Raw genomic sequence first — 27,884 nt, 5'->3', positions numbered from 1 at the left:
CGATTGACGTGTCACGTTAACACGCGATAAAACCTAGTGACGAGCATTGTAATTTATAATATTGAAAAAGTCTAGTGGGCAGTTGATTGCATGATTCATTGGTTTTTCAATTACGTTGAGCGGCTAATTACTATAAAACATTGTCAATCCACTCAAATTTTTAAATAATTATTTGGAAGGACTTATTATTTGTTTGCATGTATTATCAATTTGCATTACATTGTCATCAAATTGTAAACATAACAAACCGGTAATTTCACATCAGCGTCATTATTAATGGATGGTATTATATATATATAATCAATAATTCCGTAGCAAATATGGATATCACATAATTGACAATGAATGATATTCATATGCTTTTATTATTTTTAAATTTAGGGTAAGCGGGCAAAACGGGGTCACTTAAAGAGGGTCTATATTAATTTTGGTCCAAATTTTTTTCTCAAAACTCAAAAATTAGAACGCGGCTTGATGCATTACTAGAATCTAGTAATCTAGGTTTCAATTTTTCAAAAATGTCCATTTGTTTAAAAAGAAAACGAGGACAAAGTTCCCATTTACTGCGCAAGTGCAACAAGGACAGTACCGTTCGCCAACTCGAGTGTGATAGAGAGAAAAGTTCAGACCCCACTTCAGGATTTTTGTGTATTTGAATTCGAATCTTCTTTCTTTCCCTTCTACTTCTTAATGTCAATAAATCCTTCATGACCTTTTGGTATACCACTGTACTAAATTTCGTGCAGAAATGATGAGTGTGACAATTTTATTATCTGACATTTATGTCAGACTATTCGCAAGAGACCGCAAAAATATTTTAGGGCTCGGGTTTGATGAAAGGTAAATTTGATCATACCTTTAATTAATAAAATTACAAGCCACGCTGGTACTAAATAATAAGTACAGTAAGATATCTTCCAATTGTACCAATCATCTCAGAAATAACTAGTTATTAAATTCTTCTTATAATTACTCATTATTATTCTGTACATCTTAAAGTGTATCATTGATAAAATATCAAAGGCAGCCAAATTCCGTTAATTATCAAATATAGATTTTTTTGACTAATTGTGTATTGTACTATTGTTTGATACAATGTTATCATTAATTGCTATTACAGTACCCAGTGTTTTGATTAATTAGCCGTTAACTATTCGAATGTATAATGAAGAAGTCAATTTTTTTATTTGAAAAAAAATAGATAAAGTCAAAGCGCTACTCAATTAGCTGACTAGTTTAATTTTTAATTCAAATGTTTTTCATTAATCATAATATTAATATTAAGCAAATGAATAAAAAAATAATCAGCAGTACAATAGAGCATGACATTTAATTCAATAACAATAATAATGGTGTTCATTAGCCTTAATAATCCCGCTGGAAAGCCAGCACCTTAATTTATTATATTTTCAAACCGAAAACAGAAAAAAAATTAAATATGATAAGAATTGAATCGAATTACAATTATCATAATTCAGTGCGCGACCGATATTTTATACTTATTCAATACATTATTTACAAAATAATGGGTTTGTTTCCGTGGATATTGGATACGTCGAAAATACTTAGTGAACATGGTACAAATAATAGATTGAAATTTTCATATGCTGGATCATTTTACAATATGTTATTATTTTTATTTATCTTCGCCCTTGGTTTTATGTTCAATTAATTAAATTATCAGTTTATATTCAATTTGTCACGACGGGTACTCTGGCAGTGATAGCAAAATTGGAATTAATCGAGACAATTTGTGGATATTATGTCGCAATTATTTACATTTACTGGCAAAAATTAATAGTAAGTGCAATTAATCAACTGAAAAACGTGGACGATAAATTGGGTCAACGTCCAGGTTTTTATCGATAGCTGGGTCATACATTACACGACACAGATACGCATCAGTTTTATAGTTCAATAAATTTTTAGTATTATTGTGACTTATCTTGTTATTGTCAAGCTGAATTTTAAATTTCCGAGGTCACAAAATTATTTGGCGGCATTTTTTGAAAAATTTTATTTGCACATTTCATTAATAAAATAAACTACAGCTTGCGAGTTTATTTAAATGGAAAAACTAATTCTCTTATTGTGGAAAACAATAAACAAGTGCATAACAATCAATCATCTAACAAGTTCAAGGTTTTGCTAAAATGTCTCTCATTTATCAAATTATAAATAAACTCAAGCAAATGGACGAAGACAATCAACAGCAAAATAGAGCATGACATCCAATTTAATAACTCTACAGTATTCATTAGTCGTAACAGTGCAACTGCAAAGTTAATACCTCAGTCTACTATATTTTAAGTACCAAATTTAACAGAATGCAGCAGATAAACTCAAAAATATTTAAACCAAAATTAGGTTCAAGTCGATACAATTCAGTTTGTTCACAATATTCCATATATATTTCATATATCTTCTTTAAAATATTTGGATTGTCGCCATGGGCATTGGACGCGGCCCAAATATTCCGTAAAAATCGCATGATTATTAATAATGATCAAAATAATGTATGCAGATTTTCGTACACAGGGTCGTGTTATAACACTATATTATTTTTATCTAGTGCCGTACTTTGTTTTTATAAATTAATTGACGCACCGACTGTTCAAGTCCAATCTGACGAAATGTTAACGCCCAGTTTGGTCACTAAACTCGAATCTATGATGACGTTATGCATCTATTTGATACCACTTATTTATATTTGTCGTCAAAAATTGATGATAAGTGTCATCAATAGACTGGTCGATGTTGACAAAAAGTGGAAAAGATGGGGCTACTATAAAATGGAAAGTAATATAAACATTTACTTAATATTTTTTGGAAATTTTGTATTGATCAGTGCAGTGGTAGCATTACTGGGTCAGTATCATCCATTGGTAATGTTAATTAGTCGGTGTTCTCCTGGTGTTATTGCTAGTTGGACAGTAACACAGTACGCAATACTACTAAATATGATAAACAAGCGATTTGAATCTATCAATTTGGGTATTTTGAAAATGGGCGGCAATATTAGAAGCGGTGGAACTCAATCGCAAACATTATCCGTCACAAAATTATCGCTATTACGTGAATTAGTACTTTATGACATAGATAATATTAAATATGCTTACGTAGAACTGTGTGAAATTTGTCAAGATATTGGAGATTTCTATGGGTTGTCTATTTTGATTGTCATACTTCACTTTGGTTTTCAAAGTATATTCGTTTTGTATTTTGCTATCTCGTCGCTAATCCAAGGACACGAACACAGCATGACAATGCATCTGTTTAATGGAGTGCGTTTGTCATTATCAACCTTTTTATTCACTGTATTGACATCTAGTGTTACGAACACAATAAAGGAGGTACATTATGTAGATGCCAGAAAATTTTCATTTGTTAATCGTATTTCATTTCAGAGTAAAAAAATTTCAAATATCATAAATTTGCTTATGGATCGATGCCCAATGGACCAAAAAATTAAAGAACAAGTAAAAAAAATTTTTTATTGAATTAATCATCAAAAAAATTTAGTTTTTTTTTTTTCAATATTTTTAAATTACAGCTGTTCAGATTTTCGCATCACCTCTTGCATTTGAAAGTTGAATTTTCCGCTTGTGATATTGTGCCACTAGATCGTACCTTCCTAGCAATCGTGAGTTTACGATATTTTTTTTATACCCATTAAATTTACTCAAGCAGTCGGAAAATATTTAATGCAATATTTTTTTTAGATTGTCGGAACGATTGCAACTTATCTAATTATAATTTTGCAATTTCGTATAAGTGCATCTAATTAGCAAACAAAATATTGTTTATTTATTTCTACGCCAAATTTCAGCCAGAGTAATTTTCTTTAATGCTAAGTACACAAACAACAACAAATAATAAAACTTGCAACTGTACATTCAAATATTATAATTTTGAACAAATAGTTACTTTATATTTTAAAGTTCAATTTTTTTCTCATTAAGGGGGGGGTAGGGTTTTAAAGGCGAAAAAAAAGCATATTTTTGTGATTTTTTCCCGGCGAGATGAATAATATAATTTAATTAAACTTAATCACATATTATTGTACAACTTTTAAAGAATATCAGAAACAATTTTCAACGAAAAATATTGATTAATAAGCCGGTGACGTTGAATCTCCGGAGGCGCCTCGATAAAAAGTCGTTTTGCGGTGAACATCATAACTCGTTACCGGATCATCGGAAAAAAAAAATGATATGCATTTTAAAGTTGATGTATTTCTCGAGGTAACCACGAAGAGTTTTTTTTTTTTTTCGATTTTTTGCAGCACTTGGAAGTGAAAAACGCGATTTTAGCTCAAAAAATCGCGGTTAATTTGTTATTGAAAAATAGAAAAAAATGAAAAACAAAAAAAAACCCTTCGTGGTTACCTGTTGATTTATGTGAAGAAGTAATGTTCAAATTTTCAAAAGGATCGGTTCAGTACATTTTGAGTTATGATGTTCACGGACTTTAAAAATAACGTTTTCGGGAAAATCCATTTAAAGTTTTTTATTCGTGATAATTTGAAATAAACTATCAATAAAAGAATATTAATTTTTATACTTATATTGAGTCATCAGTTTACATCCTTTGAAAGACACACAGCCGGAGAAAGGGATTCGGAAGAACAAAGAAAATTGCAGCTGATTTCTACTAGGGGTATGTAGGAGCAGGTCGGGCAGGTTTAAAAATCAGGTATCACGGCCGGTCATTTGAAACGCTGTAACTCCGTTAGTTTTACTCGGATTGATTTAAAATTTGTACACAATATTCTCGACATATAGATCATTCAGAAAAAAAATAATAATTTTAAAACCCTACCCCCCCCCCCCCCTTAAAAGCCTAAGCTGAGTAAATAATGAAATATCTTATTGTTGACAATTTCAAGACTAATTGGTTGTATTTCGTCAAGAGGTAGGGCTTGCCCTGATACTATGAATGGACGCTCATAAAACACAGTAGCAAAATTTTGAATTTCAAACCTTACATTATTAATTTTTACTGCTCGTCTTTCCGAACGCCTTTTTTACGAGCGATATGACTAAATTACGTTTATTTATAATTTTTAAAATGATTAAATATATACTAGACTGAATTAAATGATCGATAACATTCATTACTATAATAACGTTGTCTGTTAATCCTAAGGATACTAATTATTATTAATGATAGTGAAATAAACATCACGCAGTAACATATAACCGCGTTTTTAATCAGATAATTAATTCCCATGGCTTTAATTAGTCTCACTTGCTTCACTCAAGTTATAAAATTGATTACGCATGTACAAATTCAACCGTCAAACCGATATTTAGCTTACACCAAAAAGCTTCATTGTAATTATGACGGTATTAAAATAAAGTTTTAAACTTATTCGCTGAAAATAAACGATGAACTTTCGTCCCTAAGGAAGAAATCGATCATTTCCAACCCGGAAATTCGTACCGCGAAGAAATTATATTTTCATCGGCCACCGGCCATTTTAATTAATAATTCAAATGAAATGAATATGAAAAATATTATTGACTTGAAAATATGATAATTAATAATTAAACTGTTGTAAAAAATAGAATAACTAAAGGGCATGTGTGATAAATATAAATGATTACCTTCATAATTTCTATGTAGATCAGATAATTATCATAATAATAATAATAATAATAATAAAACAACTGGAAACGAAGTGAACAATCACGCGACGAAATATAAACTCGCTGATAAATTGGATGTATTATTATAGTTCTCCTCAGTCTCGATTGCAACCACTGCAGAAATCACACTTTATATATTATATTCATTCCACAACAGTGTATTTATATAAAAATAAAAAAATGGAACAATTTTTTTTAAACAAATCGGAAAAAAAAAATCTTTACCTTTTTCGCTTTGATTATTTAATATTTATAAAATACATTATTTATAAAATAATCGGCTTGTCTCCATGGTCACTAAATATTCATAAAGTTTCAAATAAAAATCACCGAATTAATAATGATAAAAATAATATTTTCGATATTTCGTATGCCGGAACATTTTATAATATTCTGCTAATTATACTTATTAATTCGTTGAATATATATTCATTCGGCTCGTTCTTTCCCGTTCAAGTAGACACTGTTCTAACGCCAACAATAATGAATATTATTAACTTTGTATTGGTACTGTCGGTAACCGCTATAATGACTATTTACGTTACTCGACAAAGTATAATAATTAATGTTATGAATAAACTTATTCGTGTGGAAGAAAATCTAAAAAACTGTGGATACTATAAAGCAGAAAGTTATTTGACTATTTATTTGATGATTATTTTTAATTTTCTACTGACAACTGGGATGTTAGCGACGGGAATTTATAAGTATTCATTGTTAGGAGTATTTATTAAATTGTTGCCAATCATTATCTCCAGTTGGGTCCTAATACAGTACTCGACATTTCTATATATAATAAATAAAAAATTTGAAAGCGTCAATACAACAATTTCTAACTTTGGGAAAATGAAAAATTCGTCTCAATTACAGCCAATATTTATGACTAAGACAGGACTTTTAACTGAATCAGTCTATCACGAGATTGAAAACTTAAAATTTGTTTACGGAGAATTATGTGATATTTGTCAAAATATTGAAGATTTTTATGGGCTACCTGCTCTAATTGCTATAGTTAAATTTGGAGAAACGATAATAAGGTCCTCATATTATATACTTGTGTCACTAGATTATTCAGTACCAGACAAGTTATTAGCGTATGTCATCAGTGGAATAGGCATTGTTTGGACGTCTCTTATATTAATGATTTTGACAACTTTTGTTGTGAGAACAATTAAACAGGTAAGACAATCACATCCAAAATATCTTTATTATTTTGGCTTACTATAGTGATGCGAAATTACTTTTGATTTGATGTGCGATCAGATCACGATAAATTTAGTGACAATTTCTCGTCAATTGACGTCAAAATAATTTGTCAATTTTTTATAAAATAATTCTCAAGGAAAATGTTAAATGTAAAAGAATTTTTGATGATAAGTAAATCGAAAATCGTACACTGTAAAAAGAGCGGTGTTAAAAATGAACTCATTTTAACTCCGTCCGGTGTTAAAATAAAATTACACCGGTGTAGGAGGAGTAATTCACCGGTGTTAAAAATACCGGTGTTAAATCAGGGTAACCGGTGTAAAAGCGGAGTAAAATTGGTGTAAAAGCGGGGTAACCGGTGTAAAAACGGAGTAATATCGGTGTAAAAGCGGGGTAAATTGCGTCCGCTTGGAGAATTAACTTTAAAGATTATAAAACACAAAAAATGTCAGTTCTCTATGAAAATTAATAAAGAATATTATTTATTAACAAGTATAGTGATCGAGTAAGTAAAAATATTCACAAAGTAAAATATTTTAACACCGGTCTAGAATATTTACACCGGAAGCGGTGTTCATTTAACACCGGAGAATTTTTTTTAACACCGGTACAGAATATTTACACCGACAGCGGCGTTCTTTTCACACCGCTTTCGGGGGTAAATTTAACACCGATAATTTTAACACCTACACCGATTGGACTTACCCCGGTGATTTTTTACAGTGTATTATTAAAATTTAGGAAAGTCTACGATTTTCATGGCACCTCCAAATTATTGCGAATTCTTGTAGAACTCGACGAAATAAGACTTTTTTCAAATAGCTATAACTTCTTCAAAAATTGACTAATTCAGAATTTTTTTCAAAATCTTTTTTCTTTCAAAATTTTCATCTTAAAACGCACTTTCCGGAAAAAAGTACAAGAAAAATTTTTAATATTAAAATCTATGAGATATTTCATCTTTTTGAAAAAATCGCATTTTTCTCGAAATCCATTTTTCTTAGAGTCCCAAAAATTTATAAAAAAGTTATAGTCACTTCTATTTAAATACGAAATTACGGTAAAAAATTTTTCGGTCGACTATCAGTCAATTTTTTAAAAAATACCTTCGTAATGTTCGAAAAATTACCGTTGGTAAATTTCTTGCTGGCCAATTGACGTCAATTGTCAAAACAATAGCTCTGCCTTACACTATGGCTAACAGACCTAATTATTATTTTTTTTAGAGTCAAAAAACAGCAAATATAATAAATCGACTTATGGATCGCTGCACAATGGATCCAAAAATAAAGGAACAAGTAACTTAAATTATTTTTTCTGTTTTCATTAATCAGACGATCTAATGATTTTTCATAATTTCAAAATTAGTTGGCTAAATTTTCCAGCGACCTCCTGCACTTGAAAGTTGGGTTCACAGCCTGTGACATTGTGCCACTAGACCGTACACTCGTGGCAATGGTGAGTAGTATAAATTTTTAATTTCCAATTAAAAAACTTATTCAATTAATTAATTAATTTATTTATTTACTTATAGATCTCTGGCACAGTCGCAACGTATCTCATTATATTTATACAGTTTCGTACCAGCGCACCAAATTAAATAAAATTCAATGAAACTACACCCTATTTCCAATAATTTATAACCAAGATTAACATATCAATGAAGAATAAAAAAAAATAATAATAAGTGTATTGCCGATGAATAAATAAAAAATAATCAATCAGTAAAAAAAAGTTTAATCATTTAGATCCAAGACTTACGTCAATACTTCCCCGCATGTTTTCCCCTACGCTTCTAAATTCACTATAAATCTGAAAGATATTCAGTGACCGTGTGTAATGTATCACAACTGAGGGTTAAATGCCAGACTATCTTGATTAATGAATACAACGGCAGGTGTTGTAGCTCATGTAATGCATAAGGAACCTTATCTTTATTACTTTTCATATATATATTATACAGCAAGCTTGCTAATAATATTCCCGGGTGATTATTTATCCACATGTTCAAGTCCCACAAGGCATTGAGTATTTTTTTAAAATTTATCTGACCGTCAAATAATAAATTATTTATCTCAAATTCATTTTCCAGGACTGCCGTTCGAGCTGAGTGTCTTTTGGCAGCAGTATCCATGGGAACTTGGCTGGGGTTTGTGTAAAATACGAGCGTATGTATCGGAAACGTAAGTAATTAGAAAATTTATTCTGTCCAGCCATAAAACCGGAGTTATTTAACCAAAAATTTATCAAATGTATATTTTATTATTCAAAGTTTTCAACTAATGGCTCGACGTATTGTAATTTATTTGTAATTTTTCCTGAGGACGTCGAGCTAAAAGTTTTCACAACATTAACTATCTCTCGACCCTCTTCCCTGTAACGTAACGAAAAAATAGTTTGCCGAAAAAAGGGAGAAAAAGTTTTCAATTAATTTTCGATGGGAAAGTTTTAGAGATAACTAACAAGTTTTCGTGGTTTAGCCACGGAAAGAAAAAATAATAATGAAATAAAGCCAAACTTAATGTTTCAAGGTCTTCTTACGTATCAGTATTAACGATAGTGGCTTTCTCTATGGAGAGATACCTGGCAATTTGTCACCCTCTACATCTTTATGCGATGAGTGGATTGAAGCGACCGCTAAGATTCATCCTGACTGCCTGGCTCCTGGCTATGCTCGCAGCCATCCCGTTTGCCGTTTACACTAAAGTCAATTACGTTGAGTACCCGCCTGGTGAGTTTCAGTAATATTGGAAAAATTATATTGTAATAATCAAAACTTTGATGATATTATTTACTAAATTACACAACTTCTTTAATTTGTTTCATAATTTTATCCATTAAGACAACTATTATACTTATTAACTTCTTAAAAGCCAATTTACTTGCCGGTCTGTACGCAAACTTTTTTTCCATTTCGTTCAAAAGTCAAACAAATTATTTTATTACTCGCAGCCGATCCGCAAAAAAATTTTATCGACCTGCGCACTTTTGTGGAAAACTAATAACAGGCCTTATGTTTTTTTTTTTTTTTTTGAGAAAAGTTTTATGAACGGTAACGTTAAGAAAAAAAATGAATTTCTTTGAGCCTCCGTTATTCATTTCCTTCCTTGTATACTGAAAAAAAGTTTCTACCCCTTTGTTCCCGGTCTTTTCTTATCAGTTATTAATCATTACAAACTCTTCTTTAGAAAAATCTATCATAAAAAATACAATACAGTAAAGCTCAAAATTGTGATAAATTTTTATGAGTAATTAAAGCGATGTCAGCATTAAAAGTGCCCGAATATTAACGATGTTTAAAATGGAGATTTTAAATTAATAATTTCGATACATTGAACATAAACGAAACACAGTTCGCTCTCGGCTGATTTCATAAATTTTTTATTCGACTTTAATGTCGGATAAAATTTTCAATGTAAGCCGCTTACTTTTTTTATCCATTAGCTTCTCTTTTACGTCAATTCGTAATATTTTATGTCAAAAAGTCCTTTAAACCATTAGCTAACTCATAGTGCAAAATATTTTCAGTTCGAGTGCCAATTGATGCATTTTTGGTTCACTTAAAATTTTACACCCCCACAAAAACAGGAATTTCGCATTACTTTCTGCAAACTGTATATAAATCTTTTTGACATCAAAATGATATAAATCAAACTAAAGATAATTTATGTGATCTTGTAGTTATACTCCGACAATGTCTACTTGACATTCAGTTCTCTCGGCTTTTAAATCGAAATGCATTATGATAATCGGAAAAAATCGCTCTCTAGAGTAAGTAAAAGAAGTAAAAGACCCTGTGAGAATAAAGCTACCTCACTTCTTGAGTATAAGTACACTTAAAGAAGAAAATAGAGCTGAGAGACGGTAAAGTTTATAAATCGATAAGCCCGATGGAATTCAGCCCGATATGTTCTGTCGACAATATGCACTTAGAAAATAATAAAAACTCCTTTTATATCTATATCGTGTAGCTGTTCTTATTTATTCCCCATCTCACAGTATCTATTTGGAAAAAAAAGTCTATTCACTTTCGTTTTATCTCTTTGAATAAACGGAAACAACTTAAATTGCTGTGTACATAATAACGCGCTTTGACATCACGCAGTTTGAACATCAAACAAATTTCCTCCCTCAAAAATACTCAAGCTGAGCGATAAGCTTTCAATAACTTATCAAACTTTTAATAATAATTAATGTGTTTAATATTTTAATTAGACTTCAGAAAGTCTTTTAAAATGAAATATATACAAAATTAAATGAAAAAGTTAATTAAGAGACGTAATACTAAATTAGAGAATGATAATTACTTTTGGCCTCATAATTAAATTAAACAAAGCTTTTGTGAATTTCCAGGAAGTGGACGCGTTTCTGAGGAATCAGCTTTCTGTGCCATGTTACTTCAAAACATGCCGGCCTTTCCAATGTACGAATTAAGTTGCTTAATATTCTTTCTGATACCTTTGGTCCTCATAATGGTACTTTACATACGCATGGGTCGCAGAATACAAAGCACCACTTTGGGACGCAGCATTGAGGGTACAGTTCATGGGGAAACAAGACAAGTCCAGTCACGGAAAGCCATCATCAGAATGCTCAGTAATTTTTATGCTTTTTTTTTCTGTCTCTTTATTTATAAAGTAATGAAAACATACCCGGTCAAAAGAATCCAGTTGGGGTTGTATGGGAATCCATAGGAATCCATGTAGGAAACTACACAGAAACTCGGACGTCTGGATTCCCATGTAAGGATTCTACATAGAAAACTTTCGGTACCCGGATTCTCATACAGGAAACCCACAAAAGAATCTAAACTAGGTTCCCATATGGCTTTTTGGGGGATGAGAATTCCCATGGGAAATCGTCGTAAAAATCCACATAAGAATCTATACTAGATTTCCATATGAATTTGGGACGGCATGAAAACTACAGAAGAATTTCAATAGGAATCTATGCTGGATTTCTATAGAAAACCATATGGGTACTCGTCCGAAAACGCCATAATAAAAATCTAAGCTGCATTCCCACATGGATTTTTTTGATAGAGTAATACGGTTCCATGACAACTGATCCCCGACAAGTGATCACGCGATAATGGATCCCACAGACAACTGATCCCACTGATAAATTAATAAAAGAGCTAATTATTAATTAATTACTATGACATGAGTAATTAAAATTCACTGTTGTAAATACAAAAAGTTAAATTATGTAAATTAGTTGTTGATAAAAATCGGCTCCCTGCCTTTATAAATCCGTAATAATTTCTCATGCAAAAATTTCTCAGCAATAATTACTCAAACAAAAATTGATCCGACACAAAAACTTCTCGCTATATATTATTTGCCTTGAAATTCTTCAAGAAAATATGCCTTGAGAAATTATTGCTGAGAAATTTTGTCGCAAGAAATTATTGCATGAGAAGAAAAAGACGGTCGCCATAAAAATCAATTGACGATCAATTTTTTATGGGATCAGATATCGGTGGGATCAATTTGTAGGGATCACTTGTCGCGGTATAAAATTGTTGCACAGTAAAAAATATTGTGTTAAAATCAACACAATCTGTGTGTTAGAAACGGTCCACACAATTTTTGTGTTATTTTTCAACACAGACTATTTGTGTTGAATTTCAACACAAAATTTGTGTTAAAATTTCAACACATTTTTTGTGTTGATGTTAAAGTAACACTTAATAAATGTTGATAATATCGATTTTTATACTAAGTAACACTTTTAAAGTGTTGAAGAGTAAGTCGATTGAAAATTTTAAAGTAACACAAAGAATTGTGTTGATTTGACACAAAAAAATCAACACAAAAATTTTAACACGGACCGTTTTTAACACAGAAAAAAAATTTTTTTTACTGTGTGGGATCAGTTGACGGCACACCGAGTAATACATAAAATAAGATGTCGAAATAATTATGACATATATTCATTTAGAGTCCTAACTTATAATAAGTTATCTAGTTATACAAAGTTAGTAACACCCTCTCTGAAATCGTTAATATTATTACTTGACATCTCCACATTGTCTACGAATGGAAATAGCACATATTAACAAGTTAGAAACGTAACTTCATTCCTATCTCTCTCTTTTATTTCGTCGCTCGTGTTGAAATTCACTATAATAGTATACACGATTAATGTTCTCTATTATATCAAGCATACGGATTTTACGTCGGCAACGAGGACATAGTCACGCAATATCAATAGCGCTCGTGCGCGATTTACATAACTTCTAAATGTCAACTAATAAACTTACCCTGGATTTTTATTCATGTGTCATATATATTTTCGGTATAAGATTAACTTTATATATTATGTCTTTAATTGTTTATCTATTGTTAGCATCATTTATTTATGTCATTTTAATCCGAGAAAATACTGGACAATTTTTCTAAACGGATTTGTCGACCGGAATAATATTAAATAAACTTTGCAGCACGACTTATTTTAAATTGATTTTAAAAATTGTTTACAGCAAAAATATATATTTATTATTTCATGTCAAGTCATAATAACTTGAGTATTTTTATTTATTTATTTTAAAGTTCCTCAAAACTTTTGAATTTGCAAAACTTTTAGCATTTATATTAAAGCAATCCGATAATACATTTAAATATTTAACAAACTTTTAAATTTTTTATATATGTATACATTTATTTATAGGTGCAGTAGTGGTTACATTTTTTATCTGTTGGGCGCCATTTCACGCCCAGCGTCTACTTTACGTCTACGATTCAAAGAGACTACTCGGCGCGATTAATGAGTGGCTGTACTTTCTCGGCGGGTGTCTTTACTACATAAGCACCGCGATAAATCCGATTTTATACAATGTTATGAGCGCTAAATACAGAGGGGCATTTATGGAAACCTTGTGCTGCACGGCACATACCAACAATCACTTGAACAGAGACGACCAGAGCAGCGTCAAGGAAACGATGATTTATCGTTGTGGGTCAATGAGAAGTTCGCAAATTGCGCGGGGACGCACTCGCAGCATGAGGTGAATTTAATTTAATAAACTCATATTTCAACGAAATTCTACACTGTAAAAAATCACCGGGATAAGTCCAAGAGGTGTAGGTGTTAAAATTATCGGTGTTAAATTTACCGCCGAAAGCGGTGTGAAAATAACGCCGCCACCGATGTAAATATTCTGTACCGGTGTCAAAATAACGCCGCCACTGGTGTAAATATTCTAGACCGGTGTTAAAATAACGCAGCCGCCGGTGTAGATATTCTTTACCGGTGTTAAAATATTTAACTTTGTGAATATTTTTACTTACTCGATCACTATACTTGTTAATAAATGATATTTTTTATTAATTTTCATGAAGAACTGAAATATTTTGTGTTTTATAATCTTTAAAGTTAATACTCCAAGCGGACGCAATTTACCCCGCTTTTACACCGGCATTACTCCACTTTTACACCTGTTACCCCACTTTTACACCGGTTACCCCGATTTAACACCGGTATTTTTAACACCGGTGTAATTTCATTTTTACACCGGGCGGAGTTAAAACGAGTCCGTTTTTAACACCGCTCTTTTTACAGTGTATGCATTGTGTTCATTTATTTTGTCACGATGAAATGACAATTATTTGGTAAATTATTTATGGCAGGTACCACCTGGACAACTCGAGAGACGATCAGAATCACTACCGACAACACGAAAGATTTGTAAACAACCTCACGGTCATGAATAATTTCAACGAAATTCCCATTGAAACGAGAAAACTCTCGACAGTTATTCACTCGAGCAACGGCCGTGCTAAATGTAGAGCATCTGAAAAAAATAATCTACTGGACGAAACTCACATTTGAAATAAATTTAAAGCTGGATTATTTTTACTGTAAATCTATCATCATTAACTGTGATTAATGCCTGAGCTTTAATGTTATATATATTTTTTTTGTCTTTTGCTTTTTAAAATTAATTATTGTACAAAATTATATTAATTCTAAGATTTTTTTTAATAAATTCAATAATGTAACTTTAATTCAGTTTATTGTGTTTTTCAATTTTATACACAGATATATTTTTTTTTTTTTTTTTAGTACAGAAGTTTACTGATCTGGATAAAAATATGTGACCGAAATCATGCCAATTTTATTCAAAGAGGCCTAAATTTTACCGAAATCATCTCGAAACTGTAGAAATTTATTGGAAAATGTCGAAAGTTGACCGAAATCCCGCCGAAATTATAGAATTTTATTCAAAGAGGCCTAAATTTTACCGAAATCATCTCGAAACTGTAGAATTTTATTGGAAAATGTCGAAAATTGACCGAAATCCCGCCGAAATTATAGAATTTTATTCAAAGAGGCCTAAAATTTACCGAAATCACCTCGAAATTGTAGAAGTTAATTGAAAAAGGTCGAAAATTGATCGAAATCTCGCCGAAATCATAGAATTTTATTCAAAGAGTCCTAAATTTGACCGAAATCACGTCAGAACTGTAGAATTTTATTGGAAAAGGTCGAAAATTGATCGAAAAAAGGCCAATAAATCGAGCCGGCCTATTTTCGGTCACAGTATTTCTTTTTTAAATAAAATTATAGAACTTAGAAAAATGTCCAGCATACAAATTTTTGAGTGACAGCCAAAATTAGTACAATTTTTCAAAAACACCATCAAGGGGAAAGTAAAAAAAAATCGAGATATTTAAGTTAATAAAAGCTCACTTTTTTTCAGCGTTACCATTTTGCCGAGCCCTCCCTATTTATATATAAACGCAGGAGCAATGACTGTACACAAACATTGACACGCTAGATTATCGTATCCGATATAAAAGTAAACACGTAATGCGATTAAATTGAAGAATAAACATATGAAACGCTAATTTAGATAACAAATCACAATATTTGAGTAAATATTACTACGTGACTACAACAGCAAATCAGTGATAAGTTAAATACTCGATAGTAACACTTATGAATAAATTTTATACTTGAAAATAAATATGTAAGCAATTAGGTTGCCGTAAAAAAATAAAAAAGCCGTCGGAATGACGTGGGTTTATTTAGAAGGGGAGTTTTTTATATTTTGTAGATGGACAGGGTCAGGGTATTTTATGAATGACGATAAAAAGAATATAAAAGGCGGAAGTATTTTTAAAGCGTATTTGTATAATAGTGGACCTCCATGAATCACAGAGCGCCAAGAAATAAAGAAATGCCACAGGGAGTTTCTGTTGTCTCGTGCTTTTCTATTCTTGAGAGATATAAGATGAAAATCTAAATATAGCTGACGTAACGTTTCGGAACTTTGTAAGATAAAAAAAGTGTTGAATTCACTCGACTGGGATTTCAAATTACGACGATAAATTTATTCATATGTCCAGATTATTTACTATAAATCAACTTGAACAGAGGGTTTTATTGGATCACTATTGACTTACTCGCATCCTTCTTTTAATCTCTTCTCTGCTGAGGAGATTAAAAACTTAATCGAGTTGTTTTTTTTCTATCCTACTTAATTGTAAATTAATTTTTCAAAGTAACAATATCTTATCTCAACAGAGAGAATAATTTTTTGTAAATATTTTTTGATTAAAATTTTTTCAATTATCTCTTTATCGTTGTATCGGAGAAAATCGATATAACACAGATGTTCCACAATAAAAAATAATAGAACGAAATAGAAAAAAAATATGTTTGCAATAACAATAGAAAAAAAATCTTCAATTTCTTTGAAAAGTTTACTTTTCTATGAAACTGAAAAACCGATTGAATTTTCTGTTTGCGACATTTTCTTAGACCATGTTCTACCTCTAGCTTAATTTACTGTTTCATTTAAATTTGTTGTTTTTAATTTCTAGGCTCTGTTTGTTTTTAATTTACGTCATAGTTGTATCTATTTGTTCGATACCGCGAAATTAGGTTATTATATATCAATATATATATGATAGAAGTACCATTTGTGGCCACTGCTCCATTTTTGGACATTTAATAATTTGTTTTTATTAACGAAAAAGTATAAAATGAAATTTCCATGCTCATAGTGGGATAAAAGTATCATTGAACGCTTTTTAAAAATAAATTATGTCATTGTATATTTTACAAATTATTTTAATTAAATTTTTCAAGTGTCCAAAACTGGCACTAAAGTGACCAAAAACGGTACCTCTACCCAGGGCCGGATTTAAACTTAATGCCGCCCATGGGCACCAAAAAAAAATCCGCCCCGATACTGGAATTTTACTTAAACTTATAGTTCATATATTTTATATTTCAAAATTTTGCCGCCCTGGGTACTTGCCCCGACTGCCCCTAGTGTAAATCCACCACTGTCTCTACCCGACACCGTAAATAATTAGAAGTGAATACGGTTTTTGTACAAATTTGAATTCGGTGCCGAGACTATTTAACCGAAGACAATTCAACCGTACGACACTTCAGCCGAGGACACTTCAACCGAACGACAGTTCAACCTAGTGACGTTTCAACCTACAAAAAATCCCTGATCAGAGGGCACCTAAATAAGGCGGTCCAGGTTATTTTCAGTTGAAATGTCGCTAGATTGAACTGTCGTTCGGTTGAAGTGTCCTCGGTTGAAGTATCCTCGGATGAACTGTTTTCGGTTTAATTGTTACAGAACTTTTGAATTCACTCCACCAATCAAAGATCCGGAGTTTTAAAAAAAAATCACTCCGTCTACAGAGTAAGTAGTGAATTTTTTTTTTCAGCAGAGTGATGCAGATTTTTTTAAAATCTGCATTCACTTCAAGTCGTGGTTTTAATATGAAAATAATCTTCTCCGGAATGAATTTAACTTCAGAAGAAGTTAAATAAATACTCTGTTAAAAATCAGCGGCGTGAACGCGATGTAAATTCGCAGTGAATACGGAGCGGATGACTATTTATTTATTTAATTCCCTCGGAGTGAAATTCACTTCTAAAAGAAGTTTATTTTAATGTTAAAATCCGGAATCAGAGTGAATGCGGATTTAAATAAAATCCAGATCCGAAATCACTCCGCTAAGAAAACGAACTCCCAATTTTTTATAAAAAAAGATCCACTCCGAATTAAACCCACGTTCACTTTGCAAATTTTTTACAGTATATATGTACATTTTAAAATATGAAAAATGATTATTACAGCGCATAACTCATAATTATTTAACAAAAAAAAGCACAATGTCTGACTCATTAGTATTCCGATTATATAATGAGAGTTTGACAGAAGATTATTTACGAGTGAGAAAATAGGGAACGTCAACGAGGTAGTCAACATGAAATACGACTTATTTGTCACTTTGTTTACTTCCCATTTTCTCTTTATCATCTTTTTTTCTCCCTGTCTTTTCAGATTCCCATTCAATTACTCAATCTTCCCACTGGTTTTACAAACAAAGTAACGATGAAACAATAATAATGATCGTAACCGCAAAAACTATTACTTAAATATAATTAATCATTAGTCATGGCAAACAATACAAAATATATATAAGACAGACTGAAAAATATATATTTTCATGGTTCTCGGTCACGCATCTTCCGCAATTAAATTTTGCCAAGTACACAACCGACTTGAGGGCGGATGATATATTCTAGAGCGGCTGCGATCTCTTGAGACTGAAAAAAAAAATTTAGAAAAAAAATGATGTTGAAAGTGGGTCATATCTCTTTGTCATCAATAAATATATAAATTGTCGACGCAAGATAATTTTAACAAAACATTTTCTAAAAAGTAAAGCGCGAAATTTTGAATAATTCAAAAAATAGAACAAATATATTTAAAAAAAAAAAACTTATCAAAAAAAAAATTTGAATTTTAAAATACAAGAAAATGATGAATAAATAAAAAGCCAAAAGTTTAATTTAAATATTCACGAGTTGTTACGCTCACTTGATCTCGGGTAAAAAATTTTTTTAACTCACTTGTGCATTAAATTTCATGAATAACATATAACATATTTATGAAAAGTAAATTGAGAACTTAAATTCAAAAACAAAAATATTATAATGATAAAAGCGTCAATTGAGAGCTTTTGCCCTGATCAAAATAAAGTATGAGACGTTTTATAAATATGGATTTTCCTTGTCTTCATAATTTAACGGAGCACGAGCTCGAGAACACGGTAATTTTTTTTTCGATCGGAATTATTTCGTGTAGATGCAGAAAGACGTAATATATGGGTACATAAATATCGAGCAGCTTCGGTGGAAGCTTTGCTTGAACGAACAATGATAATACCACGTGTGGATTCCACGGAAATTCATTTCGAACAAGGAACCTTGAGCTTTCAAACGCCCCAACGTATCTACGACATTCACATTAATCGTCCCAATTAATACTAGTCCCCACAGGAGTCTCATATTTTCCCGAGCGCATGTAATTAACACAACTTTATTATCTAGACTCAACTTATTTATTTATCATAATATATGTTGTATATTATATAACACTGTTATTGTTGTTGTTGTTTTTGTTTTGAATAAAAATATGAAAACTAGGTACGATTGTTGCGATATTATTCTAGAGAAAATAACTTCGGGTAGATGATTTTACAAGTTTTTATTTTGTGGAGCATGTGCACAATAATGATAACAGTTTTAGTTTTAAATCTACTTTACAGTTGTTCAAAACAACTTACAACAAAATTTATATTACGACATAACGATTTCGCTGGAGAATTTTACCGCAACATTTTCAGTTTCTTAACAATCCCGCAGAAGCACAACGACCGAATTAACGAAAAAATAAAAATGAAATACTCCAGGTAATTAAATATAAACTGAATTGTTTTCCTGTAATTGTGATACTTTTTTTAAAATTTTAAAAAGTTTTAATTAAAACCAATCAAGTTTTTTTAATTAACAAATTCCGAGCATCATAATGAGGAAATAGAGAAAAAAATTATCATACAGTCATCATATTTTTTATTCAATATATTGCCAATGGTGAAGTAGTGAGTGATCATAAATATACTTTTTATTATTTAAATAATTTATTTTCAATATTCAAACTCTATTAACTTCATATTCATTGAAATTCATGTATTTAAATTTTATATGACACGCGCTTATTATTTTTTTAAATTCACCAGCCGGGAAAATTTTTTTAAAATAAAATTCAGTTAATAAAAATTGAAAGTATAATTTAATTATCTGCATTGATTCGATAAATAAATATAAGATAACATTTTTAATATTCAATAAATGCAGCAGATAATTAAATTCAGTAATTCGTTAGTTTGATGTATGATAAAAAAAAATAATAATTTAATTTAATTTCTAGAAATAAACCCATTAAATTTTCGATCATCAAAATTTATCCTGACCGTATTAATTTCAAATATAATAGACTATTAGCAAGTTAATTTAATCTGGACTATATTCATGTTATATATTTTACCCGCCAGAAATGAATCAGTCAAGATAAAATTAGACCGCGAATTCAACTATCGATTCCTGCCCACAGTTAATAAACCATTTATTTTTACACAATAAAAAAAATGCCATTCGGCATCCGAAATGGAAGTAGATTTCTCTCTCTATATATATATATAATTTAAAAATCACCCATCAAAAATTTTCAAAGATATAAACAATGGCATTATCACCATGACACATGAGTCAATTATGTGACTTTGAGCCCTTATTAAAAGTGAAACAATTATCGTAAAAATAAAAATAAAAAAAGTAAAATATAGCTTTTTCTATCGGCTATCAAATTCTTTTTACATAATAAGGATAGATATATCCGTTAAAAAGTTACTTATGAGAAAAGCAGAAAAAGTTGGATTTTTCGTTATTTTTTGAATTTCAAATTTCCACCATTTCTAAACTAGTTGACCGATTTTGCTCATCTTCGAACTTTACCGTGATAATCGTTCATAGAATAAGTGTGTCAAGTTTCATCGAGATCCGTTAAAAATTGTGGCCGCTTTCGTCGCAACAAGGCGCGTTATGTTATATATATATATATATACATACATATATAAACTTTGGAACTACACAGTAAAAAATATTGTGTATCTGTGTTAAAAACGGTCTGTGTTAAAATTTTTGTGTTGATTATTTTGTGTCAATCAACACAATTCTTTGTGTTACTGTAAAATTTTTAATCGATTTGCTCATCAACACTTTAAAAGTGTTAGTATAAAAATCGATATAATCAACATTTATTAAGTGTTACTTCAAAATCAACACAAAAAAAGTGTTGAAATTTTGTGTTGAAATTCAAGACAAATAGTCTGTGCTGAAAAATAACACAAAAATTGTGTGGACCGTTTCTAATACATAGATTTTGTTGATTTTAACACAATATTTTTTACTGTGTAATGTTATTTTTGGAACCTACTCGATGAATCATGATAGATTATGGCAAAATTCTTTGAAAATTCCACCATCAAGACAAATGCAAAAGATAGATTTCTATGAAATCTACTAAAAACATATAAATATATGAAATAACAAATAATTGTCTAATAGAGAGCTCGGACATCAAGTGCAAAAATAAATGAAAGTAAGTCTTATCAAAGTGTTAATAGGTAATGTATGTTTAAATGGATTACAGTCAGGTTGCGTGGCTACTGCCCGTTTGTTCGCGAGACCGTGTAGAGAATAATTTAGAATTAAATACTTGAAACTTAAAATGGAATCTAGAGAGCTTACTTCTACTTGGATTTACTTGGATCGCCGCCAAGTATTTTGCATGCTAGTGAAATAAAAATTGTTATAATTATTTGCTACTGACTGTACTTAATTTTAAGGACAAGGACTAAGAGACTTTTATTAGCCCAGTTGCATTAGCTTTCAGCTGTGAACTCTAAACTTTATAAATGCACTCACATTTAAAAGTATGACCATTAAGCAAATGTTAATTCAACAATTTTTTTATCGTTTCAACTCAGATCCTCAAAGAATCGTTTCTGGGAAAATAAAATTTATAAACTTTCCGAGTTATTTTTAAAGTTAATTAGAAATGTAATCTATTGGTTTGAAATTTTAAATTAAAATAATTATTGTTTATTTTTAAAATCAATCCATTGTGTGAAATCAATAATTCAGAGGATACGGTGAAGAAAAGCGGTAGGAAAAATGAGTAGAGATAAATATAAAATTTTAAACTCAGGTGTGTTGTGTATTGGGTTGAAAGGAAGTAGAAATAATAAATTGAGTTACTAAGTGATAGATTTAACGCTCCCAGTATATTGTGGTGTGAATTTTAAAAATATATACAAAGAGAAAGATAGAGAATAGAAAGCAATCATTTGCTCTTGTAACACGTAAAGCATTGCTGCGGCCAGAAAATTAGTTTTCACCAGATGTTTCGTTTAAATTAATCGCATTGCTGTGTCCGCACATACCACTATTATATTTCATAGACCGAACAGAATTACATTACAAATTACACCAAGGGATAAAGTTACTTTAAATTTCGCTGTCCATCGAGGCCGCGGGTTTTCGAAACCCAGCGGAGAAAATTTTTAGCTAAAGATCCCTAGTGGAAATTTTTCGGAATTTTCTCTTAAAAAAAACTCTGAAAAAGTCTTCACTCTAAAATCAAGTGTGTAGTCGAAATTAACACACTTGTCGAATAACATTGAAACGCCATAAGCAATCTATAGATTTTTAACACCCCGTGAAACGTGTTTTAAGTGACTACAAAAACTATAGTTTTGTTTATTGCCTTTAACACAAAACACATTTAATATGTGTTAAAATGATACACTTGTAACACACTTGGTTTTAAAGTGTTTAGAACGCTGAAAAAGTCTTTAGAACTTTAGAACTGAGTTTTTCATAGAAGATTTCAGAAAATTTCTACCAGGGATAATTAAAAGTAAAGCAATATTTAGATTTGAATGGAAATAATTTATTAAAAGTAATTACTACACTGTAAAAAATCCGGAGTGAATTCGGAGGGAAATTAAATCCGAATTCACTCCGCCACTCGGAGTTCCGGAGTTTTTAAAAAAATCACTCCGCATGCGGAGTGAATTGGGAGTTTTTTTTTAGCGGAGTGATCTCGGAGTGACGCGGATTTTATTTCACTCCCAATTCACGCCGGTCCGGAATTTTAATACTTAAATAAATTTATATTAATTTATATTAAAATGCTAAACAATGTGTGTGTGTGTGTGTGTGTGCGAGTGTGTGTTTGCGTGCATGAGTGTGTTTGGGTGTGTGCAGGTGTTTGTGTGCGTGTGTGAAAATGTGTGCGTGTGTGCGAATGTGTGCGTGCGTGTGTGTGCGAGTGCGCGTGTGTGCCTAAATATGTATGTGCGTATGTGTGTGCATATCAGCTGATCAATAATGTAATACGCGAATTTTTACTTCGATTTTATTATGCGGAGTTATATTTTATTAATAACATTTTCAAAACTCCGCTCCGGAATGAATTTCACTCCGGAGGGATTAAATTAATAAAAAATTATCTACTCCGCGAAAACTCCCCTGCGGAGTGAATTTCACTCCGAGGGGAGTGAATAATTAAAAATTCATTCACTCCGCATTCACTCCGGATTTAATCCGCATTCACTCCGCGAATTTTTTACAGTGTATATAGAGCAGAGGTACTGTTTTTAGCCACTTTAGTGCCAGTTTTGGACACAAAAATTAAAATTGTTAATTGTCTAACTTCAAAGTTATCTTTTATCACACTATTAAAATAGAAATTTAATTAAATACTTGTTGATTAATTAAAATATAATATTAATTGTTCAAAAATGGAACAGTTGCCACAAATGATACTTCTATCATACGCATAATATGTTGTTATGTAATTGGAAATATTGTGTTTGATGATAAAGTCAAACTGAAAGCTGACGATACGTGAGATGAATGCAATTGTGATTGGTTTGAAGGACGTAGCACTCGGGAAATTTGAATTCGCGAGTTTGGTGAGTGGCCTTATCAAGTTGATACTGCATACATATATCAATTACTAAATGCTACACTTATCAACAACTATTTCAACGAATAGTTGATACATTTAGTATTTGGTATTTTATACTGAGAGCAAACTCTGATATAATGGAAACTTGAAGAACTCGACTATTTGCATACAATTGGGGTTTAGTTATGGCGGTAACATTTTGTGAGAGCTGAAATTATTCAATATTATATATGAAGTTTGTTCGTCTGTTTATTGATATTTTTGAAATAATTCATTATAATTTAGGGTAGAAAACGCTTGTGAAAGCTGCGTACTGGCATGAAACCCCGCTACGTATTTGATACACAAATTGAATTTGAATTAGGATGAATGTTTTTTTTTTTCATTGAATTTTCATTTATGTAGAAAGGAGGGGGGAATATTGGAAATTTTTTAAAAAGACTGAGGTCATGAGAACGTGACGAATGAATTTGACGGATGAATGGCAATTAGTTCCTTCGACTGAGACAAATATCACAAAATTTATTTCGCTGATGTCCGGTAATCATTCAACAAGATTATGGCATCAGACCTTTTAAATAATTAAGTGAAAAAGGTCTAACGATGCATTACTAACAAATTTATTGTGGATAAATATTTTAACAGCTTAGGAGTTCAGTAGGATTTGGAATCGATGTGAGAATTTGAAGGAATATACTAATATACCGGAGGGAGATAAGATTTTAGCAGAGTAGATTGTTTTTGCATCACTCGATAACAATTTATTTATCTGTAACGGAGAAATTTTTCTCCGTGAAAATAAATATTTGCTACATAAATTTGATTTTGAACAGAACTTATGCTTGCGTTTTTTTACTTTGGCTGGAACTTTAATAAAAATTTAAATTTAGTTCATTATAATTTACGATCCAAATTCTGGTTTAATATGTTTAATGAATTAATATGGATCTGAACTCGAAAAAAAAATTTTTCTTAGGACTTTTTAGTCTTCTCTGCCGGAGGACATCATAATGAACAAAAAACGTTGATATTGTGATGGGTTATTCCCAACAGGAGCAAAGTTACGGGCCACTCTTCATAGATAATCATCTCCACCAATGTCCACCCATCTCCACCACATCCTCATATGGATCTGAACTCAAAAAATAAATTTTTCTTAGGACTTTTTAGAGTCTTCTCTGCCAGAGGACATCATAATGAACAAAAAACGTTTATATTGTGATGGGTTATTCCCAACAGGAGCAAAGTTACGGGCCACTCTTCAAAGATAATCATCTCCACCCATGTCCACCCATGTCCACCCATCTCCACCACATCCTCATATGGATCTGAACTCGAAAAATAAATTTTTCTTAGGACTTTTTAGAGTCTTCTCTGCCAGAGGACATCATAATGAACAAAAAACGTTTATATTGTGATGGGTTATTCCCAACAGGAGCAAAGTTACGGGCCACTCTTCATACATAATCATCTCCACCCATGTCCACCTATCTCCACCACATCCTCATATGGATCTGAACTCGAAAAATAAATTTTTCTTCGAGTTCTTACAAATCTAATTAAGAGAGCTGTATGTTGGTAGAGTATCATGTGTATAGAAATAAAAAGTACGCTAGTAATTGTATGTAATTTTTACAACTTCCTGTTTAATGAAAAATTACAGAGTTTATACTTTACATCGATTAAAGACCGACATAAAAACTTCTTGAACATATTAAATAGAAGTTTAGATTATAAATTGAAAGTAAGTAAATTCTTAGAGTAACTTCTTATTGGAAGTTTCAATTAAAATGGAAAAATGCAAACTCAAGTTAAGCACAAAAATGTGTTTAGAAAACATTCAATTTTATGAAGAAAAATCTTGCTGAGATGAATGAATGAATTGCCATCTAGTGATGCAAAGACAATCTGTCTGGAACAATCTTAATTCCCTTCGGTATATCTAAAGAAAAAATTAAGTGATTTAATTATTGAAATTAAATATTTCAGAATTATTAAATATTAAATAATTAAAATTTAAAAATACATACGTTTTTTAAAACGGTCTTTATACACATTTTTTTTACCACTGGGTTTTATTTCAATCAGAGTACCATCACGTGTACAAGAAAAATCTACTTGTGAAGTGCACGACTCATTTATTATTGAATCTGCGTTTGTAGCTAACATAACGGCATCACAACGAGCAGCCAATTTTTTAACCTCTTTAGCGCTTTCGTAAGTAAGATAGTGGTTGGTGAGGGATAATTCACACATATGTTTTAGTCCTAATAATTTATATTTCGAAGCAGGTTCTAGCAAAGATTCTGCATGATCATCCAAATCTTTGACTTTCCCAGTGTAGATATGTTCTAAAACTCTTTCAAATATTTCTGGCTTGATATCCGTAACAACCAATTGGTTATTATCGTTGTCAGACATTTGTTGATGATCACCAATAATTTTAGATAGTGTCGGACATCGTATTTCTATAACAGTTTTATGAACTGAAAATTCAACACCTTGCACAGAAATCTTAATGTCACCGTCACCTTTAAGTGGATACAAATGCGAGATATCATCTAAATTCAAAACTTGTTCAATTCGACAAAATAATTCTTCTAAAGGAAATATAGGATTCTCATCCAAGTAAATGTTGAGTTCGATCAACAATGTCATGGTATCATTGGGCAATAATTTATCTTTAGTGTTTGGTAATTTGGCCTGATTCTGAATAATGCTGTAACCAACTGCAGGTCCATAATAATAAGTCGAATCAAATTTCCGGTTTTTACGTCCAATGAAAAACTCATTTTTGTCGGCGTCGACCAGGTAAAAATTACAGGTGACATGATTCTTAGGTTTTAATTTTTCAACAGCGTCGAAATATATCTGGAATCCATTATGCAATTCATTATGACGAAAATCCAACTTGACGTACCAGTCAATTTCATGATCTTGAAAATTTGTAGAAAAGAAGTAAGTCTCTTGGACAGGACCCACTGAAGAATCGATCCTCCACGTATCTACTTTTGCGAATGTTTCACTTATATTTTCTAATTTCCATGTACGACGTTCTGTATGAACGTTTCGTTCTATCTTTTTGAACGGCATTTTTAAACTCGTCACTTTTTATAATTAACAATTCTGTTTTCTTAATTATATTTTTCAGAGAAACAGCTCGACTGTGAGTGAGAGACGCCGTGTAACGGCTCACACGTCTCACGCCTCTGCTGGTCACCAATTTCAATAAACTTCAATAAACTACCTGAATGCCCCTATCGAGCCAAGGGATAATTACAATAAACGGTATAGATTTGAAAACTACACTTATAGTCTACTTGCCCTACTACGATACTTTGTAACGAAAAATTGCCGTAGTCAAATAAAAAATTGAATAAAATAGAGAAAAATCTCGTGAATCTTCCGGTACAAAAACCCGGCAAAAAAAGGTGTAATTTTTTTTGTTATTAACAAAAACGTTTTGCAAGTAAAGCCTCAGTCTACTTTAACGGAATACTGGATAAAGATTTTTCTCATGCAGTTAATGAAATGTACAAAATAAAATAATTGAATCTTTTATAAATCGTTTGGTCACAAAGTTTATACGAAAATATTAATTAGTAATTATGAAAATAATTATTTAATTTAATCAACACAAAAAAATACTAGCCTAACAGCTGCTGTTTGTACCGACGTGGTCTGCGCATATCCATAGTGGGGAGAAGTTGCGCGCGTCGCCATGACTTATTTAAAATTCCAAGCACAGTATATATTAATAATTTTAATAATTTTATCAATTGTTATGAAAATTTCTCATTTATTAATTGAATTTATAGTATTAAAATAAATAATTGCCTGAAATAAAATAATTCACGCGCTTGGAATTTTAAATAAATCATGGCGACGCGCGCAACTTCTCCCCACTATGGATATGCGCAGACCACATCGGTACAAACAGCAACTGTTAGGCTAGTATTTTTTTGTGTTGATTAAATTAAATAATTATTTTCATAATTAATAATTAACATTTTCGTATAAAGTTTGTGACCAAACGATTCATAAAAGATTGAATTATTTTATTTTGTACATTTTATTAACTGTATGAGAAAAATCTTTATCCAGTATTCCGTTAAAGTGGACTGAGGCTTTACTTGCAAAACGTTTTTGTTAATAACAAAAAAAATTAC

At 31.1% G+C, this 27,884-nt stretch overlaps 4 protein-coding genes across 9 annotated transcripts in view; 3 read left to right on the top strand and 1 right to left on the bottom strand.

The window, feature by feature from the left end:
• Positions 1-8,903, top strand: part of LOC130663423 (putative gustatory receptor 28b) — a 37,345-nt gene extending 28,442 nt beyond the window's left edge. For 3 of the 5 annotated variants that reach the window (XM_057462634.1, XM_057462635.1, XM_057462636.1), the window contains 4 exons: positions 6,718-6,830; positions 8,084-8,155; positions 8,226-8,315; positions 8,392-8,903. In XM_057462634.1, the coding sequence (XP_057318617.1) occupies positions 6,792-6,830; positions 8,084-8,155; positions 8,226-8,315; positions 8,392-8,457 (267 nt within the window). In that variant the 5' untranslated portion in view covers positions 6,718-6,791 and the 3' untranslated portion in view covers positions 8,458-8,903. Of the gene's footprint in view, positions 1-5,107; positions 6,831-8,083; positions 8,156-8,225; positions 8,316-8,391 lie in introns of those variants that run through there. The other 2 variants (XM_057462633.1, XM_057462632.1) reach the window with 2 other exon arrangements.
• LOC130663421 (neuropeptides capa receptor-like) overlaps positions 1-14,772 on the top strand; it is a 48,799-nt gene extending 34,027 nt beyond the window's left edge. For both annotated transcript variants that reach the window (XM_057462630.1, XM_057462631.1), the window contains exons 2-6: positions 8,950-9,040; positions 9,389-9,588; positions 11,211-11,453; positions 13,530-13,866; positions 14,489-14,772. In XM_057462630.1, the coding sequence (XP_057318613.1) occupies positions 8,950-9,040; positions 9,389-9,588; positions 11,211-11,453; positions 13,530-13,866; positions 14,489-14,690 (1,073 nt within the window). In that variant the 3' untranslated portion in view covers positions 14,691-14,772. The remainder of the gene's footprint in view (positions 1-8,949; positions 9,041-9,388; positions 9,589-11,210; positions 11,454-13,529; positions 13,867-14,488) is intronic.
• LOC130663425 (putative gustatory receptor 28b) lies at positions 2,830-3,860 on the top strand. Its single transcript, XM_057462637.1, has 4 exons — positions 2,830-3,353; positions 3,408-3,479; positions 3,554-3,643; positions 3,723-3,860. The coding sequence occupies exons 1-4, from the start codon at positions 2,889-2,891 to the stop codon at positions 3,786-3,788; spliced, it is 693 nt and encodes a 230-aa protein (XP_057318620.1). The 5' UTR covers positions 2,830-2,888; the 3' UTR covers positions 3,789-3,860.
• Positions 14,773-25,326: 10,554 nt separating the features above from the next.
• On the bottom strand, positions 25,327-27,105 carry LOC130663022 (speckle-type POZ protein-like A). Its single transcript, XM_057462053.1, has 2 exons — positions 25,746-27,105; positions 25,327-25,657 (listed from the first exon to the last, which is right to left on the bottom strand). Exons 1-2 carry the CDS (start codon positions 26,806-26,808, stop codon positions 25,605-25,607), a joined length of 1,116 nt encoding a protein of 371 aa, XP_057318036.1. The 5' UTR covers positions 26,809-27,105; the 3' UTR covers positions 25,327-25,604.
• Positions 27,106-27,884: the final 779 nt, after the last annotated feature.

This window comes from Microplitis mediator, chromosome 2 (assembly GCF_029852145.1).
Source record: "Microplitis mediator isolate UGA2020A chromosome 2, iyMicMedi2.1, whole genome shotgun sequence".
In the NCBI taxonomy this organism is placed as follows: Eukaryota; Metazoa; Arthropoda; class Insecta; order Hymenoptera; family Braconidae; genus Microplitis; species Microplitis mediator.
This window is presented reverse-complemented; position numbering and strand designations above follow the sequence as displayed.

Excerpts from the sequence above, each read along its gene's own strand:
- LOC130663425 (XM_057462637.1), top strand. The coding sequence starts at position 2,889 with ATGTTAATTAGTCGGTGTTCTCCTGGTGTTATTGCTAGTTGGACAGTA. Across the intron at positions 3,354-3,407 it reads TTACGAACACAATAAAGGAG|AGTAAAAAAATTTCAAATAT; the intron begins GTACATTATGTA and ends ATTTCATTTCAG. Across the intron at positions 3,644-3,722 it reads ATCGTACCTTCCTAGCAATC|ATTGTCGGAACGATTGCAAC; the intron begins GTGAGTTTACGA and ends TATTTTTTTTAG.
- LOC130663022 (XM_057462053.1), bottom strand. The coding sequence starts at position 26,808 with ATGCCGTTCAAAAAGATAGAACGAAACGTTCATACAGAACGTCGTACA. Across the intron at positions 25,658-25,745 it reads TAAAGACCGTTTTAAAAAAC|ATATACCGAAGGGAATTAAG; the intron begins GTATGTATTTTT and ends TTTTTTCTTTAG.